The 19,471-nt window shown below is 42.0% G+C and overlaps 1 protein-coding gene across 1 annotated transcript in view; it reads left to right on the top strand.

Annotated features, from left to right (window-relative positions):
• The window catches only part of ADAMTS12 (ADAM metallopeptidase with thrombospondin type 1 motif 12), a 390,694-nt gene that overhangs the window by 235,622 nt on the left and 135,601 nt on the right, over positions 1 to 19,471 (top strand). The window contains exons 8-12 of the mRNA NM_001192609.3: positions 1,330 to 1,473; positions 2,069 to 2,213; positions 3,467 to 3,559; positions 5,735 to 5,880; positions 8,251 to 8,420. Of these exons, the coding sequence (NP_001179538.1) occupies positions 1,330 to 1,473; positions 2,069 to 2,213; positions 3,467 to 3,559; positions 5,735 to 5,880; positions 8,251 to 8,420 (698 nt within the window). The remainder of the gene's footprint in view (positions 1 to 1,329; positions 1,474 to 2,068; positions 2,214 to 3,466; positions 3,560 to 5,734; positions 5,881 to 8,250; positions 8,421 to 19,471) is intronic.

The following is a 19,471-nucleotide window of genomic DNA, read 5'->3' on the forward strand; positions in this document are numbered from 1 at the left end:
TTAATAACATCTTAATGCATTAAAAATAATACAAGAAAATTTCTAAATCCCACAAAGACTTTTTTCTGCAAGAGTTGCTAATGTTGATCAGAGATTTTATTAAAGTTAGATATGAGCTTTCCTGTCAGAGGAATTGCATTTCACCAGCAGAGTAAAAGGTCATAGTTTCCTCTGTTCAAATTTGTAAAGTTGAGCCAAGATCTCCAGGTTGCAAGTTTCCAAAAAGCAGATTCCAACAGAGACAGGTCTTGTGGAGACTCAGAAAGCATCTTGGCAGTGATCCTGAGGTCTCGGCTTATAAACAGACACTTCTCAGTCAGCTTCTTTTCCAGGCAGCCCCTTGCCGTGGGAGTCAGATAAGCATTTTAGGGCCTTTCAAGGCTGCTTCACCTGGTTACCCCTGGCAATGGAGGTCAGGAAGCCGACTGAATGAGACACTGACAAGAACTCTGATTTAGGAGCACAGAGATCTGCAGAACACTCAGCTTTGTCACGAACTAGCTTGTGACTTTTGACAAATCTCAAACTCTCATCTAAAAAAGGAAAATAAGCCAGCTAGACAATGATAAAGTAAAAGTGTTAGTCACTCAGTTGTGTCCGACTCTTTGCGACCCCCTGGACTGTAGCCTACCAGTCTTCTCTGTCCAAGGAATTCTGTAGGCAAGAATACTGGAGTGGGTTGTCATTCCCTTCTCTAGGGGATCTTCCCAACCCAGAGATCAAACCCACATCTGTTGACGTTTTCTGCATTGGCAAATGGGTTCTTCACTGCTCGTGCCACCTGGGGAGCCCACTAGATTGTGCGTGCTCCCTAATGTCCATATATTGAAGGACTTGTATGATACTGGAGAGAAATCCATCCATTCCAAGCTTGCAGCTTCTGACGAAGTCTCCCATAGGCTTTGCCATTCATGCTCTCAAGTGAATTATGATGAAAAAGCAAAAGGAAGTTTTGTTCTTTTGTGCTGCAGTTGCTACAGCAGGAGAAAGAATACAGCTGGAGGCAAGATTTGCCCTCCTGACTATAGTCTCATAGAAAGCCAAAGCCAAACTGGAAGCTTTTAGCTTTCTGCCAAACAGAAGTTTTTGGATTAGCCGCCCGGCTCCCAAGGTTGTGTATTTGGAACAAAACTATGCCTAACGTGATTCCTGTGCTTTCTAGTTGAAAATTAGCTAGCCCCCTCCAACTTCAAAGTCCCACTTTGTAATCAGATGCCTTCTATACAAAGGTGGCTCACTGTGGGTTATTTTCACCTTGGAGGAACTGTGGTTTTCCTCTTGTTTCATGCCTGCCTCTTCAATATCCTTGTGTTCCGTGCTTCCCTGCAGCTTCGGCATCCAGCATGACGGGAAGGAAAACGACTGTGAGCCCTTGGGCAGGCACCTGTACATCATGTCCCGCCAGCTGCAGTACAATCCCGCCCCGCTGACATGGTCCAAGTGCAGCAAGGACTATATCACTCGCTTCCTGGAGTAAGTGACCGCACATCTCAGCATAGCCTCACTCAGGGCTCTGAACACCGGAAGTCACTTTGAGTTCTACCCAAGACCTGGGAAAGCCTCAGTTCCTCTCATAGGTCATGTCAGGGTGGTAACAGTAACTGTAACAGGTAACTTCGCTTCTGCTCTCTGACTCTGACATCCAGGTGGGTTCTGCCTCCAGCTTCAGCCAGGTGAACACTCTGTCTCCCCCCCACCCTCCTTCAGCTTTTTGTCATCTGAAAGGGGCTCTTTATGACCCAAGAGTGAGTTTGAGTCCCTGGGGGACTGGCAAGAATGACTAGGACAAGTCAGAAGTTGTCACCATACCCCACTGAGGGTAATATAATTTTTTTTCATTTTACCACTGCTTGTAAATATTTCTTAGATCACATCTGAGCAAACGGTGTGGGACTGTGATTTGCATTTACTTTTAGACAACTCTTACCTTGGACCTAGTAGGAATAAAGTTGTCTGAAAGGACATAGAACACTAGAGAAATAGAAGGTTTTCTTGAATGAAAAACTAAACCTTTCATTTAGAAGGAAATTGTAAGCCACTGCTCTCATTTCTATTCACTTGTTTTCAGCCGAGGCTGGGGGTTCTGTCTGGATGACATCCCCCAAAAGAAAGGCTTGAAATCCAACATCATTGCCCCTGGAGTGATCTATGATGTTCACCACCAATGCCAGCTGCAGTATGGCCCCAATGCTACCTTCTGCCAGGAAGTAGAAGTAAGTGTTGGGTATCTAGGTGCCTCTGGCGGGTATGTGCAGGGCTCGAGATGCAACATACTAAAGGAGGGCCAGGGAAATATTGGGAAATCCTTGTGGCTTAGCTGGTAAAGAATCTGCCTGTAATGTAGGAGACCTGGGTTCGATCCCTGGGTTAGGAAGATCCCCTGGAGAAGGATAAGGCTACCGACTTCAATATTCTGGCCTGGAGAATTACATGGACTGTATAGTCTGTGGGGTCGCAAGGGGTCAGACGCTAATGAGAAACTTGCACTTTCAAAGATCCAGAAATGGAAACTTTCTATTCATGGCAAGATGTCTGTAACTAGAAGGATTGAAGTTGAGATCATTCATATTCTTTGACCCACCTCCTTGGTATCCTTTACAACTGGGTGGTGGTTAAGAAAATGCTATAGTGCTTTTCAAGAATCACAGTGATTCACACCTGCAGACACCATAGCAACCAACTTAATCCCTGAAGTTGGTTCCTTTCCTAAATTTCCTATCTGGTTGCTGAGCACCTCCAGAGGCCAAGGTAGGAATAAGATTTATCCCTTATTCATTCTTCTCTATTTTCAACATCTAAGTGATAAGTCAAGCCCTGGTATTTAACCTGTGATTGAATCTGTGGCTCTGTCCTGTCTCTTCATTCTTATTACTGCTCTCCTGATTCCATCTCTCATTACCTCTCCTTACTATTACCTTTGAACTATTTGATCCAGAGATCAAATTGCCAACACTCATTTGATCATAGAAAAAGCAGAGAATTCCAGAAAAGCACCTACTTCTGCTTCATTGACTATGCTAAAGCCTTTGACTATGTGGGTCACAATGAACTGGGGAAAATTCTTAAAAGGATGGGTATATTAGACTCCTCCTCCTCTCACCTGCCTCCTGAGAAACCTTTATGCAGATCAAGAAGCAACAGTTAGAACCCTTCCTGAGGGCATTGAACAGTGGATATTATGCCACACAAATAGAAATTTAACTCTTGGCAAATGTGTTTTATCTCCCATTTCCATATGGCCTAGAATGGCTTACAGCCAACTGTTTATTTGTAATGACAATGTTCAGATTAAGTTTAAACTGAGGTTTCTTGAGTGATCACTTTCCATCAGTCTCATTCAGTAACAACCGTAGCATTTATTGTGCATATGTGGATGAACCTGTGTAGATTACACCATCATTGTAGAAATGCTTTTGTGCAAGTTTTGAAAAATACAAAAAAGCTCAGCCTCATATTTGTTTTCCAGAATGTTTGCCAGACACTGTGGTGCTCGGTGAAGGGCTTTTGTCGCTCCAAGTTGGACGCTGCTGCAGATGGGACTCAGTGTGGTGAGAAGAAGGTGAGGTGTCAGTGGGGTGCCAGGCTGAGGAAGGAAGGTGGGGATAGGGGGCTTATGTTCTTGGGCAGAGCTGGGGAGGAGGCCCTGGAGAGGAGCTGTTTCTGGGTGAATGCGGATCATCATACAGTCAGACTTGCCAGAGGAAAGGACTCCACTTCCACTATTCTCTTGAGCCTTCACTTGGGACAGGTAATTAGGGAGACAGGGCTGAGACCCAACCCACACTCCAATTACACAACATCTAGCCCACCTTTCCCTGATGAACTTTTGTGGAGTTTGTGATCAGTAACATCTGCTGAGCTTATCATCGACCTTCACTTTAACCTTTTCTCCCGCTCCATATTGAACATTGAGGGCTTCCCTGGTGGCTCAGATGGTAAAGAGTCTGCCTGCAATGTGGGAGACCTGGGTTTGATCCCTGGGTCTGGAAGATCCCCTGAAGAAGGGAATGGCAGCCCACTCCAGTATTCTTGCCTGGGAAATACTGTGAACAGAGGAGCTTGACGGGCTACAGTCCATGGGGTCGCAAAACTTCAGATACAAGTGAGTGACTAACACTTTCACTTTCGTATTGAACACTGGGAAGGACAAGTCAGTGGCTTCTTCATTCCAAGGATGTGATTTCAGACCATATGGTATCTTCTTGCTCATCATCTGCATGTGTGTGTGTTCAGTTACTTCAGCTGTGTCTGACTCTTTGTGACCCCACGGACTGTAGCCCTCCAGGCTCCTCTGTCTATGGGATTCTCTAGGCAAGCATACTGGAGTGAGTTGCTATGCCCTCCTCCAGGAGATCTTCCCGACCCAGGGATCGAACCTGCATCTCCTGCAGTGGCAGATGAGTTTTTTACTCACTGAGCCTCCTGGGAGGCCTGTTCATCATCTGACATGACTGCATTTCTTAAAGTCCTACCCATACCCAAGAACTCAGAGATGTTAGATGTCCAGACTACCTGAAGACAGAGTAATACATGCTGTTCAAGAGCACAGTTTGGGTTTGTGTGGGCCTAGGGTTTATGTGTTTAGTGGGTGTCTTCATGTAGCTTGAGTAGGTCCTGACTCATCATTAAGATCATAGAGTTTAATCAAAATCCACAGTCATCAGAAATAATGAGGAAGAGGAGGCAAGCAGATGAAACACACCCAGATCCTCTGTGAAATGTGGCCATTTCTAACAACCAGCTCACATTTCTTGTTTCCCTTTTTGTATGTTCACCCTCCTAAACTGATAGTTGTTGAGGGAGTCACTTGAAGAGGGAGAGTGTGGAGTTTTTCCTGAGCCACTTGAAATACTAGAACTGGAAACAATGCAAAGAGTTATAAAAGAGCAGACATTTTTCTTGATATTAGAAAGAACTTCAACTTCTGTAAAAACTTGGGTTTTTCAACAACAAGCAGATTTTTTACAGAGGGGATGAGTTATCTGTTGCAAACATTAAATTCCCATAGAGGCTATGCTGCTAAGTTGCTTCAGTCATGTTCGACTCTGTGCAACCCCATAGACGGCAGCCCACCAGGCTCCCCCATCCCTGGGATTCTCCAGGCAAGAACACTGGAGTGGGTTGCCATTTCCTTCTCCAGTGCATGCAAGTGAAAAGTGAAAGTGAAGTCGCTCAGTCGTGTCCGACTCTTAGCAACCCCATGGACTGCAGCCCACCAGGCTCCTCCATCCAAGGGATTTTCCAGGCAAGAGTACTGGAGTGGGGTGCCATTGCCTTAGAGGCTATAGAGGAGTGCTATCATGGTGCCAGTCTACAAAATGTTTGTTATGGTTCTCAACAAGATAAGAAGCTTGCATCAGAAAGTAAATCAATTATATTACTGAACAGCTATGTTACTAAGCATACTCAGCTGATACACTTTCCATAGCAAGATTTTCTTAATAAAGGAAGCTAACATTCTGGCATGCAAGTCTGCCAATTACACTTTGAGTCATACTCCTTTCTCTGCAACTAGGCACATAACATTCCCTTTAATTCCTGAAATTCTCTGATTATAAAACCCAAGACTTTCAAGGGAAATTCTTTTATGAGATGCTCTTTGTTCTACATCTGATGTGTGACTGTAGGAAGTCTGCTTGATCAGGAAGAACTCGGTTCAGGCTGTGAGGGTTCCTGAGTCAGCTTGTTATGGAACCTTTCTGACATATGCATCTCCTGTCTCTTCCATTTTCAGTGGTGTATGGCTGGCAAGTGTATCACAGTGGGCAAAAAACCAGAGAGCATTCCTGGAGGCTGGGGCCGCTGGTCACCCTGGTCCCACTGTTCTAGGACCTGTGGGGCTGGAGCCCAGAGTGCAGAGAGGCTCTGTAACAACCCTGAGTAAGTCAAGTCAAAGATGTTTTTCTTCCTTCCTTGAGCACTGGGAGACCAGTTGTGGATGGGGTGATGTCAGTGACCCCAAAACTCTCCAAGGAAACTAAGTAGGTTCCCAGAGACAAAGAGAGCCAGAATGAAGACTCATAGAGCATGAAGAAAAAAGTTTGTTTTTTTTTATTTCTTGCTTTGTCTCATTCTGGCTTGGTACTGGATTCGAACTTAGGTAACTAAACTGATTTCATCATTTGGAGAAATAAGCAAAAAATTTTTTAAAGTACAATCCATGTGAAAGTCTCTAGACGATTATATAATTAAGTCCTTTTAAATAACCCCATTCTATCAGTGAGGATTATCATACCCAATTTTACTGACAAGACACAGCTTTCTTTCCATTATAATGAATGTATAATTTTGTAAAAATAGTTTTCTTCTCTTGGGTAACTAATCATATATAGCTTGGCACATTTTTTGAGGATGATTATTTTTAATGTTTTAGATAAGAATTTTGTAAACCTCAGAGTTCTGTATTAGCCTGTTAAGGATTTCATAGAAGTTATTTCACAAGTTGCTTTCAATTTTTTAATCAAATTGCTTAATTTTTTTATATTTTAAGTTTGTATAATGATATTTTATGTGAAATATTCTGTTTTCTTGATTTCCAAATATATATATATTACATTCTTCATTTCACTATTTGCTGGTATACTAGTTCCTAAGTATTATTTTTTAGCAGTGTACATATGATGACTCCTATAAGTAGAAAATGTTTTAAACTTCTTTTATCTAAATTTACATTAGTCTGTGTTGAACAGTAAAAGTCACATATTTTAAAAGGCAAATGATATATATTAAAACAATTCCATCAGTATCTCAGTTCTAAATCTTACCTCCTTTTTATTATAAATGTATTACTGTGTATATATATATATGCATGTATATATACACATATAAACTATCTAACTATATATGTAATTTCTCCTAAAGGTTAATAAGTTAATATCTATGAATAACTCAACACACTAACTACTACATAAATTTGCAGTAAATGGTAGTTACTGTGACATCTTTATCATTTCCCATGCCTATAAGTAAGTGTACATTTGAGGGATTTGGGCAAAATTGTTTTAAAATCTTATTTTTTGTTAAAACACCAGGTTCCTGTGGCTTCAAAAATTCAAAATAAAGAATTTCTTATAGAATTGTTTTACAGAAAATCTTTATTTTATAATTTGTTTCAATGTGATCAGAAAAACTATTTCCATTTTTGTAATCAGGAAATACAAGCAATTTACTCCAGGATCTGTGGTCACTGTTGAGTATCAGCCACTGCCAGTCCTTAGCCTTCTTGGGAGGATGGTCAGCAATCCATGGTTGTCAGAAAAAGGACATTCCTGTTGAGGAAATGAATCCCTTAACTTGGCTTGAGGGGGAAAAAATGGTCCTAACTCCCATCTTAGAGGCTACAGTTTGTCATAGAGTCTCTTTGGGTGACTCCATAGAGTGATCATATCTGATCTCAGTAGCTGGTTTGCTTAAGTTCATTGAGAAGAAGGTCAATAAAAATACAGTCACAGATTCAGGTCAGTGCCTGACCAGCCAATGCTGACACTCTATCCTTGATTTATATTGGTCAGATGTCTAGTGAGAACCCAGCAGGGCTTGGCTCATAAAAGGCTCTTAGATGGAAATGAATTGGAGAGCTGCCAAGTCATAGAGTATCACTTCATCATCACAAATAGGAAACCACCAAGCCTAGCCTCAACTATGAAGTACAGTGCTTAGTTCTGCATACAGGGAATTGATGACTGTGAACTGCCTTGGTTAAAGAATTATCTTTGGGTGTGATAAGTATAGAAAGTGCCTCCAGCTGGATAACGAAATGTTATCCAGAGGAGAAAGAGGTTACTTTTGGCAGTAATTCAGATAGAATTCATGATGGAGATGGAAATAACATTTATTTGTCTTTAAAGGATGGGCAGTATGTAGACATTTAGAGAAGAGTGGAAATCTAGAAGCACGGCGGGGTGGAGGGGGGAAGCAAACAAGTCAGCTGGTATCACGGGAGCGGTGTGCAAATGAGAAGGAATGTGGGAAGAAACCATGTTCAGGTGAGGTAAGTCAGGATCATGATGGCCTTGAATGCCATCATGCTAAAGAGGCTGGACTGTATCCTATGGTCACAGGGTGCCATTATAGGTTTCTCAACAGGAAACTAAAATATTGGAGGTAATCATAAAAGTTAGCCAGAGAAGAATGTGTACAGTAGAAAAAAGAGAAAAGACAGAAATGGAGATAAGCGGGGACAGAGCATTTTTAACATAGAATACTGGCCTTTAAGGAAATTAGAGAGCAATTTGTGTGTTTCATGTGTAGACCAAAGTTCGGAGGGAAGTACTGCACTGGAGAAAGAAAACGCTATCGCCTGTGCAACATCCACCCCTGTCGCCCGGACACACCCACTTTTCGGCAGATGCAGTGCAGTGAGTTTGACACTGTTCCCTACAGGAATGCATTCTACCACTGGTTTCCGGTTTTTAATCCAGGTAAGGAGCTGTGATGGAATATTCCAGATCGAGGGCCACAGCCATTGTCAGAAAGCATTTATCCGTCAGGGTACTGTGATGCAGTACAGAGAAAAAAAGAGAGTAATGCCATCAAGAGTTTTATATTTTAAGAGGTGGAGACACTGACCTGGTTAAGTCAGTCAGTAAATGTTGAAGGTGACTATTCCAACTCCCTGCCAAGCTCTGTGGGAGTTAGAAGAGAATTTTATCAAACATGATGACTCACTTCAAAACAGCTGAGGTACAACTAAGCAATATGTGGGGCTTGTTGGGACACAGGAGGAAGCGCTTACTGATGATGTGTGGAACTGAATATAATTTTGACAGGAACTCAGTAAAGGTCATTATGGGTGTGGAGTAATTTCAAAATAGTCTTCCAAGGAAGCAGTTGACAATTCTTAAGCATGTGTCGTCTTTCTCCTGCAATAACGAAGGGGAAGGCATTCTAAGTAGAGTCAGCAATTCCCAGTGAGAGGAGAAAAGCACAAGGCAAGACAAGATGGTAGAAAATGTGAATCAGATCGCCAGTTCAGGGTCGATGCATGAGGCAGGGTGCTCAGGACTGGTGCACTGGGATGACCCTGAGGGATGGGATGGGGAGGGAGGAAGGAGGTAGGGTCAGGATGGGGAACACATGTACACCCATGGCTGATTCATGTGAATGTATGGCAAAAAACCACCACAATATTGTAAAGCAATTAGCCTCCAATTAAAAAAAAAAAAAAAAAAGAATGCACCCAGCATAAAAAAAAAAGAAAGAAAATGAATGAGAAACTTGATCGCAAATGAGTGAGAGCCAGCTTTGGGCCAGAAATCAACATTTTGTATCTATAGGACAACATGCTTACGTGCTAAATCACTTCAGTCATGTCTGACCCTTTGCGACCCTATGGACTATAGCCCGCCAGGTTTCTCTGTCCATGGGATTCTCCAGACAAGAATACTGGAGTGGGTTGCCATGCCCTCCTCCAGGGGGTCGAACCAGTTTCTCTTATGTCTCCGCACTGGCAGATGGGTTCTTACCACTAGGGCCACATAAGGGTACAATGTAAAATCAAGCATCTAAAGGAGGCACATCAGAGGATGAGGGCATAGTGGAGTTGGATAATGGAGCAGCAGCCTTGGCAGTGTTTCTCCTGAATCAGCACCAGTGACACGTTTTCTTCTGAAAATGAGGAAAACCCATTGACCTTTAACTAGAGCATCAAAGAGGATCTGTGCTTTTCATTGTTATTCCAGTAGAGAATGAAAGAAAAGATGTTCCTGAGTTAAGGAAATTTGAAACAACATAGTGAAAAGTAACCACATTTCTTTTGTGTGTGATTGTTAAGTTTCTGAAATCCAGTATAATAGAACACAAGAGGACTCCCAGGTATCGGCCAATGAATAAAAATTACATATATGGACTGTTAGGAAAATGATACAGTCAATTGATTTTGAAAAAAAGTGCTTTTCCTACTTTGTGTCTCCAAAATACCCTGATGGCTGTTGGTTGTCATGGGCAACATCTGCTCCTTGTCTCCCATTGTTTAGCGTCATTCATGCTCGAGAGGAGTGAGTCATTTGGTTTTTGGTGCAATTTTACTTCCTGATCTAAGCACCTGAATACAGAAAAGCTCTTGTATATACTCATGTGGGTGCAAAAAAAAAAAAAATAGTGATGAAAGGTATAGCCAGTTGGTACTACCTATACCTATATTTTGGAAATTCTGCTTTGTTAGAACTAGTTGCATCAGTAATACTAGAGACCCTGAATGAGCAGAACTAAAATGGCATAGCTGCCTCAGTGTTGTGACAGGTGCTTAGTTTGGAGTCCCCACACCTGCCAGATTCAGGGTTGGATTTGTGTCTGCTGGACTCTGATGGCTCAAGTAGCTGGACTTAGAATAAAAAGATTTGGTTCAGCTTAACTTTTCATTGATTTATAAGCAGTGATTGTGTGCAGAGACATCACTTTGCTGACAAAGGTCTGTATAGTCAAAACTATGGTTTTTCTACTAGTCATGTATGGATGTGAGAGTTGGACCATAAAGAAGGCTGAGCACTGAAGAACTGATACTTTTAAACTGTGGTGCTGAAGAAGACTCTTGAGAGTCCCTTGGGCATCAAGGAGATCAAACCAGTCAATCCTGAAGGAAATCAACCCTAAATATTCATTGGAAGGACTGATGCTGAAGCTCCTATACTTTGGCCACCTGATGTGAAGAGCCTACTCATTGGAAAAGATCCTGATGCTGGGAAAGATTGAGGGCAGGAGGAGAAGGGGATGACAGAGAATGAGGTGGTTGGATGGCATCACTGACTCAATGGACATGAGTTTGAGCAAACTCAGGGAGATAATGAAGGACAGTGAAGTCTGGGGTGCTGCAGTTCATGGAGTCACAAAGAATTGGATACAACTTAGTGACTGAACAGCAACAAAGTGTGTGCTTCCTTTTTGCATAACATAGAAGTAGGTATTAAAGAAATGAGAGTTATGAAAGTAGAAACAGATTTCATTCACTTTTGGAGTGATTGTTTTGCATCTGTAACTAGTATTGAGACTCTGTATACCATGTGAGGGAATTATACTGAGTGCCATCTGCTTAACTCGTCTGCCTGGGCTGTAAGCCTCCATTCTCTATCTCAGTGGTTTTCTTATAGGCTCCTGTGATATTATTTGAGCTCTAAACTGAGTAGCTACTATCTTGACCAACACACTGACTTCTGTCCCACTATCAAACTCTGTACTACAGAGTTGCTATTACTTGCTTAGTTGATGGGCATCCTTGGTGACAACAATGTGGTGTTCATGACAACAGCTCCATGCAGAGCACTCGATCTGTACCAGGCAGTGAGTACTTTATACCTTCCCAGGCTTCCCTTAGAAGCCACCAGAGGATAAACTCCATGTACAGCAGAGTTTTGGCAGATTTGCTGAGCAGCCAATGGCAGAAGAATCATCATAGATGCAAACATTTGGAATAAGCATACAGACTCCATCAAACCTTTTAGTTTTCAAATTCTGTTCCAGGGCTTCTAAAAATGTTTGATTCTAATTTCATTTTCTAAAAAATTAATTTAATTGAAAAATTAGTTTTTAAAAATGCAGTAAGGAATAATGCTTACATTCAAAAAATAGTATATGTTGAGTTTTAACATGTTGAAAACCATCAGTATATTAACTTATACATATTAATTTGGTTTTCTACAGACCTTAGAATAAAAGTCTCCCATCAACACAATTCAATTGAGAAATATCCTGAGATGACAGATCAAGTTGTTTTAAACTGTTATCATATCATTTACAGCCATTTGTGTGAGTCAAGATTTTTCTTTTTTTTTTTTAAATTAAATTTGTTTATTTTAATTAGAGGCTGATTACTTTACAATATTGTATTGGTTTTGCCATACATCAAGATGAATCCGCCACAGGTGTACACATGTTCCCAATCCTGAACCCCCCCTCCCACCTCCCTCCCCATACCGTCCCTCTGGGTTATCCCAGTGCATCAGCCCCAAGCTTCCTGTATCCTGCATCGAACCTGGACTGGTGATTCGTTTCTTATATGATATGTCCATCAGCAGATGAATGGATAAGAAAGCTGTGGTACATATACACAATGGAATATTACTCAGCCAGTAAAAAGAATACATTTTAATCAGTTCTAATGAGGTGGATGAAACTGGAGCATATTATACAGAGTGAAGCAACCCAGAAAGAAAAACACCAATACAGTATACTAATGCATATATATGGAATTTAGAAAGATGGTAACGATAACCCTGTATGGGAGACAGCAAAAGATGTATAGAACAGTCTTCTGGACTCTGTGGGAGAGGGAGAGGGGGATGATTTGGGAGAATGGCATTGAAACATGTATAATATCATATAGGAGTCAAGATTCTTCAATGCTGTACAAACAAACAAACAAAAGTTGACACTAATGGTAAAGAACCCACTTGCCAATGCAGGAGACTTAAGAGACTTGAGTTCTTTCCCTGGGTTGGGAAGATCCCCTGGAGGAGGGTATGGCAACCCACTCCAGTATTCTTGCCTGGAGAATCCCCACCCATGGACAGAGGAGCCTGGCAGGCTATGGTCCATAGGATCGCAGAGTCAGACATGACTGAAGCAACTTCACGCATGTGAAAACAAACAAAAAAAACCCATAGAAAAAAATTAGATGCTGCAACCATGCAAGTCTGTAACTGCCATCTGTAAACTTGATTTCAAATTTTTCTGTTCATCTTAATAGTCTCTTTGGATCCTACTGAACTATTTTTAAGCTTTATGTACTTGAACTTACAAAATTTATGCTTCATAGAATTCTGACTTTTTTAATCTGCTTTATTTGCAAGATCTTATTTGAAAAAAGAAAAATAATTTTTCTGCCTAAAGGGTTTGAAAAGTCCTAATTTAGATCAACTTATTTTCCAGTATAGGCATTTTCTTTACCAGCTCTCCTAGCCAAAAAAAAAAAAAAAAAGGCAGCCAAACTCCCCTTGATCACATTCATGGGAGCACCAGCATGAAGAGATGTGGCTATATGTTTTTTCACTAACCCCCATCCCCATGCTTCAGAGATGAAGCAACTTCGTCACAGAGAGGACAATAACTTAGGGTTATAGAATCTTATATAATGGAGGTGGAATTGAAGAATAAAGTCTGTTTGATTAAGAAGCTGAGATACTTACTCTAATTTATGTAGATTCTTAGGGACTTGATTAGCCTATGTTAATCAGAAATATGTCTATGTCCTTCATCTTCTATTCAGTTCAGTTCAGTTACTCAGTCATGTCATGACTGAGCATGACATGAATCACAGCACGCTAGGCTGCCCTGTCCATCACCACCTCCCAGAGTTCACTCAGACTCACGTCCATCGAGTCAGTGATGCCATCCAGCCATCTCATCCCCTGTCATCCCCTTCTCCTCCTGCCCCCAATCCCTCCCAGCATCAGAGATTTTTCCAATGAGTCAACTCTTCGCATGAGGTGGTCAAAGTACTGGAGTTTCAGCTTTAGCATCATTCCTTCCAAATAACACCCAAGGCTGATCTCCTTCAGAATGGACTGGTTGGATCTCCTTGCAGTCCAAGGGACTCTCAAGAGTCTTCTCCAACACCACAGTTCAAAAGCATCAATTCTTCGGCGCTCAGCCTTCTTCACAGACCAACTCTCACATCCATACATGACCACTGGAAAAACCATAGCCTTGACTAGACGGACCATTGTTGGCAAAGTAATGCCTCTGCTTTTCAATATGCTATCTAGGTTGGTCATAACTTTCCTTCCAAGGAGTAATTAGGGGATGGCAAAGACCTTATCTTGGTGCTATCACTTTCTTGGAATCTCTCTTCCTATTTTGGATGTTTTTCTCAGCACCTCCAAATAACTCCTCATTAAGGCTAATTTTTTAGTTGTTGCTTCTAAATATCTCAGCCCTAGTAATGCTTGCTGCCAGTGAGGTTTCCAGCCAATGTGAAGGATCTGACATGAGGTCAGACCTTAGTCTGCATCTCCTGAAACAGGATCTTTCAGGAACATCTTTAAGGAATTGTTGCAGTTATGTTCCCTAGGAAACAGATTCTGAGACGGATACTAGCATGTAGGAAGTTCAACAGGTGCAGAAGAAGAGGGAAGGAAAAGGGGTTAGGCAGGGATAGAACCCAGGCTACAGTGCAGTCTCAGCTGAGGGCTTCTCCACCCCCATGGGAGCTCTACAGCTGGAAGGACCTTCAGAGTTGCCACAGTTGGTCATGTACCACAACTACTGAGCCCCGTGTGCCGCAAGAGAAGCCCCCGCAATGAAAAGCCTGCTCACTGCAACTAAGAGAGTAGCTGCCATAAGAGAGAAAGCTCATTCATAGCAATGAAGACCCAGTGTTCAAATGAGAATGTCAGTGTGGTGAGCATCCCAGGAGATCTTCTAGCCATATGGCTCTCATTTCACAAACTAGGAATCTATAGCTTACGGAGGGAAAATGATGGAATAATAAGGATGATGTTTGTGGACATCTCAAAACCATTCACAGCCCTCCTCCCCTTCACTTTCCTCTACAATTGAAAAGGGAAAAGTAGAAGACTTGCTAACCTGTATTCCCTAGAGCCCCAATTCCAGCCAAAGGATAAAGTGGGCAGCCTCACTGGGTCAGGCCTCTGAGAAGGATTTTAGTGGTTTTGATGCAGCGGCCCTCAGCCCCAATCCCATCTTTCTGCCTTTCACTCTTCTCTTGCTGCCTGTCCTATTGCATCCACGCTCAGACAGCTAAGAGGGAGATAGAAGGAGGATAGCCCCCAAATTTCTGTTATGTGGGGAAAATAAACTGCTGCCCTTTAAAACAAGGCAGCACATTTTTTGCTACTTTGCAGAAAAACATATCACTATCTGATAATGAGAACAGACGGCTTCCCTGGTGGCTCAGTCGGTAAAGAATCTGCCTGAAATGCAGGAGACCCAGGTTCAGTCCCTGCGTCAGGGAAGATTCCCTGGAGAAGAGAATAGCTACCCACTCCAGTATTCTTACCTGGAGAATTCCATGGACAGAGGAGCCTGGCGGGCTGCAGTCCATGGGTTGCAATAAGTCAGACACAACTGAGCAATTAACACTTTCTTTCAATGAGAACAGCTTATATTAAACTTATATCATTATTTATTCTGTACACATACTTCACTCAACACTTTATATGCATTTTCTTATTTTTAACTCCATAAGAAAATCCTACGTGGAAATTTAAGTTTTTGACCTAATTTTTATGGATATGCTAATAGATTTAAAGAATAAATAACTTCTTAAATTCATACTATACAATAGAGCCAAGAGTTAGCCCAGGCTACACTCTGCAGCCTAAACATTAACCGTGAAAACAGAGACGGGGATAAGTCCATTATCTTAAGAACAACGCATTGAATTTTAAATTTTACCTACGGTGATGTTCATGTGTTTTTTTTAAGATAGATGATTTTATAGCCAAGGGGCTGTGGTGGGAAGAAAAGAGCCCCAGTGACCAGTGACTGCTTGTATTATGACAAATGCTAGGTTTATTAAACTTATGTCTCTTGCTTTGAAAATCAATTTTTTTAAACATTTAAGCATTATGTCAAAGTAATTATGTTTGGTAAACAATTTAAGTTGACAGTCCAAATTTAGTGTCACAGTTCCTAACCATTTTAAGTAAAAGAGCATAAACATACAGTAAACATTACTAAACATACAGCAAACATTACTACATTCAGCCTCATCTAAAACATCAGTGAATTGGGTTTAATTCATTTTTAACAATTCTACTCCTATTTTCATCCTTTCTATGGTTATAGTAGAATATATTAATTTTAACACCTTCTAATGTTTAATATATATTTTTATATATTTGGAGATTACAATATTACCTTATCAGAAAGTGAAATAATACTATTTTAGATCAGCCAAATTTACAGAGTTTTGGTAATTATTTGACTGATTTTGGGTTGGATTTTGGGTCAGGACTTTTTGTTTCTTTTTTTTTCCCCTCAAGCTGATCTGAGCCTGTTCTTAAACTGGGCTTCTTTTTTAAGTTAAATGTTACTTGTTAAAACAACAAAACATTTTAAATTATGCCTTTTGCTTAAGGTTGAGTATTTCTTAGAACCTGGCAAGAAGCTGCACACACACACATCACAGATTTCTTCTGCAGGTGCACGTGCCCCACTGCCCATCAGCCTTCACTGAGAAGGCACAAGTGAAAAGAGAAAGTCAGTTGTGTCCGGCTCTTTGCAACCCCGTGGACTTTACAGCCCATGGGATTCTCCAGGCCAGAATACTGGGGTGGGTATCCTTTCCCTTCTCCATGGGATCTTCCCACCCCAGGGATCGAACCTAGGTCTCCCACATTGCAGGCAGATTCTTTACCAGCTGAGCCACCAGGGAAGCCCAAGAACACTGGAGTGGGTAGCCTATCCTTTCTCTAGTGGACCTTCCTGACCCAGGAATCGAACCAGGGTCGACATAAGTGCAGATGTACAATTATTAAGAGTTTTAAGACATGAGAACAGAGCTTTCAACCAAGTGTGAGGCCCTGGGTGACTGCACAGGAGTCATACCCAAGGAGCCCTGCCCTTAAACGGATTTTAGAAACTGGATTTTTTTAAATGGTGAAGCTCAAATTGCAACCTACTGACGGAACGTGAGATGCCTGCAAAATTTTCCTTGACCTAAGAAGTCATTTATATCCCTCTTAGCAAGTTTTAGTTTCATTTCTAATGATCACTTTTGCAGATCATTATCCAAAAACGTTGGGCTGCCCTGTTTCAGCAAAACTGAAAATGCAGCCTTTAATTCAGAGAGTACATTCAGTTCCCTCAGCTTCCTTTGAGAGGATTAGTCAGACAGTGTGAAGGCAGAGCTCACCAGTCCATTAGTTTTAGAGTTTTCACTCAGCTTAACTGCAAATGCATAGAAAAGCTGGAGGGGAAATACCACATGAGCTGGACGAAAAAGGTGTGTGAGGAAAGATGAGTGTACCTGAGGTGGTAAAACACTCCACTCTGGATCTTGTGGAAGAAGTGAGTTCGGTGTCGGTACAGACTCTCTGATCGTTGTGGTGACCTTTGAGAACTAAGATCACCCATTGCTACTCTTACCCCTTGTGCAGGGCCCTGTGTCACAGGCCCGCCTGATGACATGACTCAGAAAGCCGTGAAAGACAGAGGCCAGAGGAAAGGGCAGGGAAACAGGACTCCAGGGCCGCCTTGAAAACTGCCTCAGAACCCTGAACCTTGAGTTCACAATGGCTGCTTTCGAGTACAGGTTCCTTCTGGCCTTGGGCACGACAATAGGTCATAGGTGTGCAGGTTCTGGGAGTCACAGCAGTGGGTCTGTGTTTTGCTCTTGCTTTTAGCACAGATTATTTACTAGGTATTCTTAGACTCCATAGTGCATGCTCAGTTGTCCAACTCTTTGCGTCCCCATGAACTGTAGCCCTCCAGGCTCCTCTGTCCATGGGATTTCCCAAGGAAGAATACTGGAGTGGGTTGCCATTTCCTCCTCCAGAGGATCTTTCTGACCCATGGATCAAACCCTTATCTCCTACAGCTCCTGCATTGCAGGAAGATTCTTTACCACTTAAGCCACCAGGGAAGCCCTAAGACTCCATAGGCCAATGAACTTACGTTCCATAGAAATCTATGTTTCTTCCTTGCAGTGTACTTCAGTTAGCCTGTCTAACCATAAAGGATGTGCTAATCCAGTATCACAGAAGGAAGATGAAAGGAAGGATTGAAATGAGGGCCTTTCTTCATGGAATGAGACCTTCCCCATTGTCTTGATTGACGGCCAAGATATTATTTATAAAAGAAATATATGCTTCTTATTTTAAAATGCAAGCATATATAATAAAATGAATTCTTCTTAGCCCAGCACACTTACCCCTCAGAGGCAAGCGTTGTTAACAGCAGATTTCCATTTACACACAAATGGACTCATATTTTGCCAGTTCTGCTAGTTTTCCACTCATGGAGTGGAACACTATTACCTTATTCCTCTTAGTGACTGCATTAGCCTTCCATTATGTAAATGCAGCTTAATTGATGTGTCTGTTTCTTCCTGGATAAACAGCTGCCACGAACATCCTTGACCTCTGTCACTAAGTTCAAAGTTCATTTTTTAATATATAGTTTTTAAAATTTACTTTTGGTTGTGCTAGGTCTTTGTTGCTACATGGCCTTTCTCTAGTTGCAGAGAGGGGAGTGCTACCCTTTGTTACATTGGTGGGCTTCTCACTGCGGTGACTTCTGTTGCTGAGCACAGGCTCTAAGGCATGCAGGCCTCATTAGTTGTGGCACCTGGGCTTGGTTGACCAGGGTGTGGGGATCTTCCCAGATCAGAGATCAAACCCGTGTCCCCTGCACTGGCAGGTGAATTCTTACCCACTGGACCACCAGGGAAGCCCCTCAAGGCTCATTTTTATGACTGAGTGGATGATCTCTCAGGATGGAGTTGAACTTTTTGCCACTCTGTCCAGAACTTTCTCCCTAACAGTGTTGATCACTGCCACGGCTGTTACTAAGTACTCATGGGTTAAGAGCCTTTTCTGAGTATAATAATCTACTAGTATTCACTGGGAAAGGTTAATGGTAATCACATTAAAACAACTGCTGTATGCCAGATACCTTATTCCAGGTTTCAGGGTGTTATCCTTTGACAGTCCCTTCCATGCAAAGACCAGGAAGGCCCTGGGCAGGATGGAAGCATCAGGGCTGGAATTTGAACCCCTATGACTCTAACTCCAAAGGTCGTGTGAAGGACAGACTCCCAGGTTGTGCTTATTTCTGCTCCTCTTTCTCCTTTCGGTCCTCACCAGCATGTGTCCTGGCTCCTCTTTCTCACAGCGTGCTTGGTGGTAGTAGCTGATCAATGCACAGATGCCTGCAGTGCTCTTGAGGACATCGCAGTCTGGTTGAGGGGATTGTAAAATCTGTAGTCTTAGGAGCACAGAGCTGTGGAGACCTCAACAGGCATTGTAGGAGTGGAACAGCTTTGAACCAGGCCCACAGTCGCAGAAAAGGAAAGTCATGGGGCCACCTACTGACCTAGCACGGTGTAGAAGTCTTTATATGAAATTGACAAGACAGTAATTGTTTAGAAAATAGTAAAACAAAGCATGAAATCAGTGCAGAATTGATTAGAAATGGCATCATGGAATAATCTGAAGGAGAAGAGGATATTTCAAGAAAGATTTGTGTATGTGTGGGAAACAGAATTTGAGCCCGCATTACAAAACACAGGTCTTTTGACTGTTCTGAAAGAGGATTGGAATGATAAATGCATAGCTTCTGGGGCAAGGACCTTCAGAATTCACCAGGTCATGATAAGGAGGTAAAATCAACAACCATGGCAGCTGTCATTTGTCAAACACTTACTGTACACCAGGTACCACACTGAGTGCTTGACACACAATCTCTGCCTTAATCTTCACATTTACCCTGCAAAGTAGATATCATTATCCCCAATTTTCAGATGAGGAACTGAGTCACAGAAAGATTAAGTAACTTTCTCAGGGTAATATTAGAC

This window comes from Bos taurus, chromosome 20, assembly GCF_002263795.3.
Source record: "Bos taurus isolate L1 Dominette 01449 registration number 42190680 breed Hereford chromosome 20, ARS-UCD2.0, whole genome shotgun sequence".
Lineage (NCBI taxonomy): Eukaryota > Metazoa > Chordata > Mammalia > Artiodactyla > Bovidae > Bos > Bos taurus.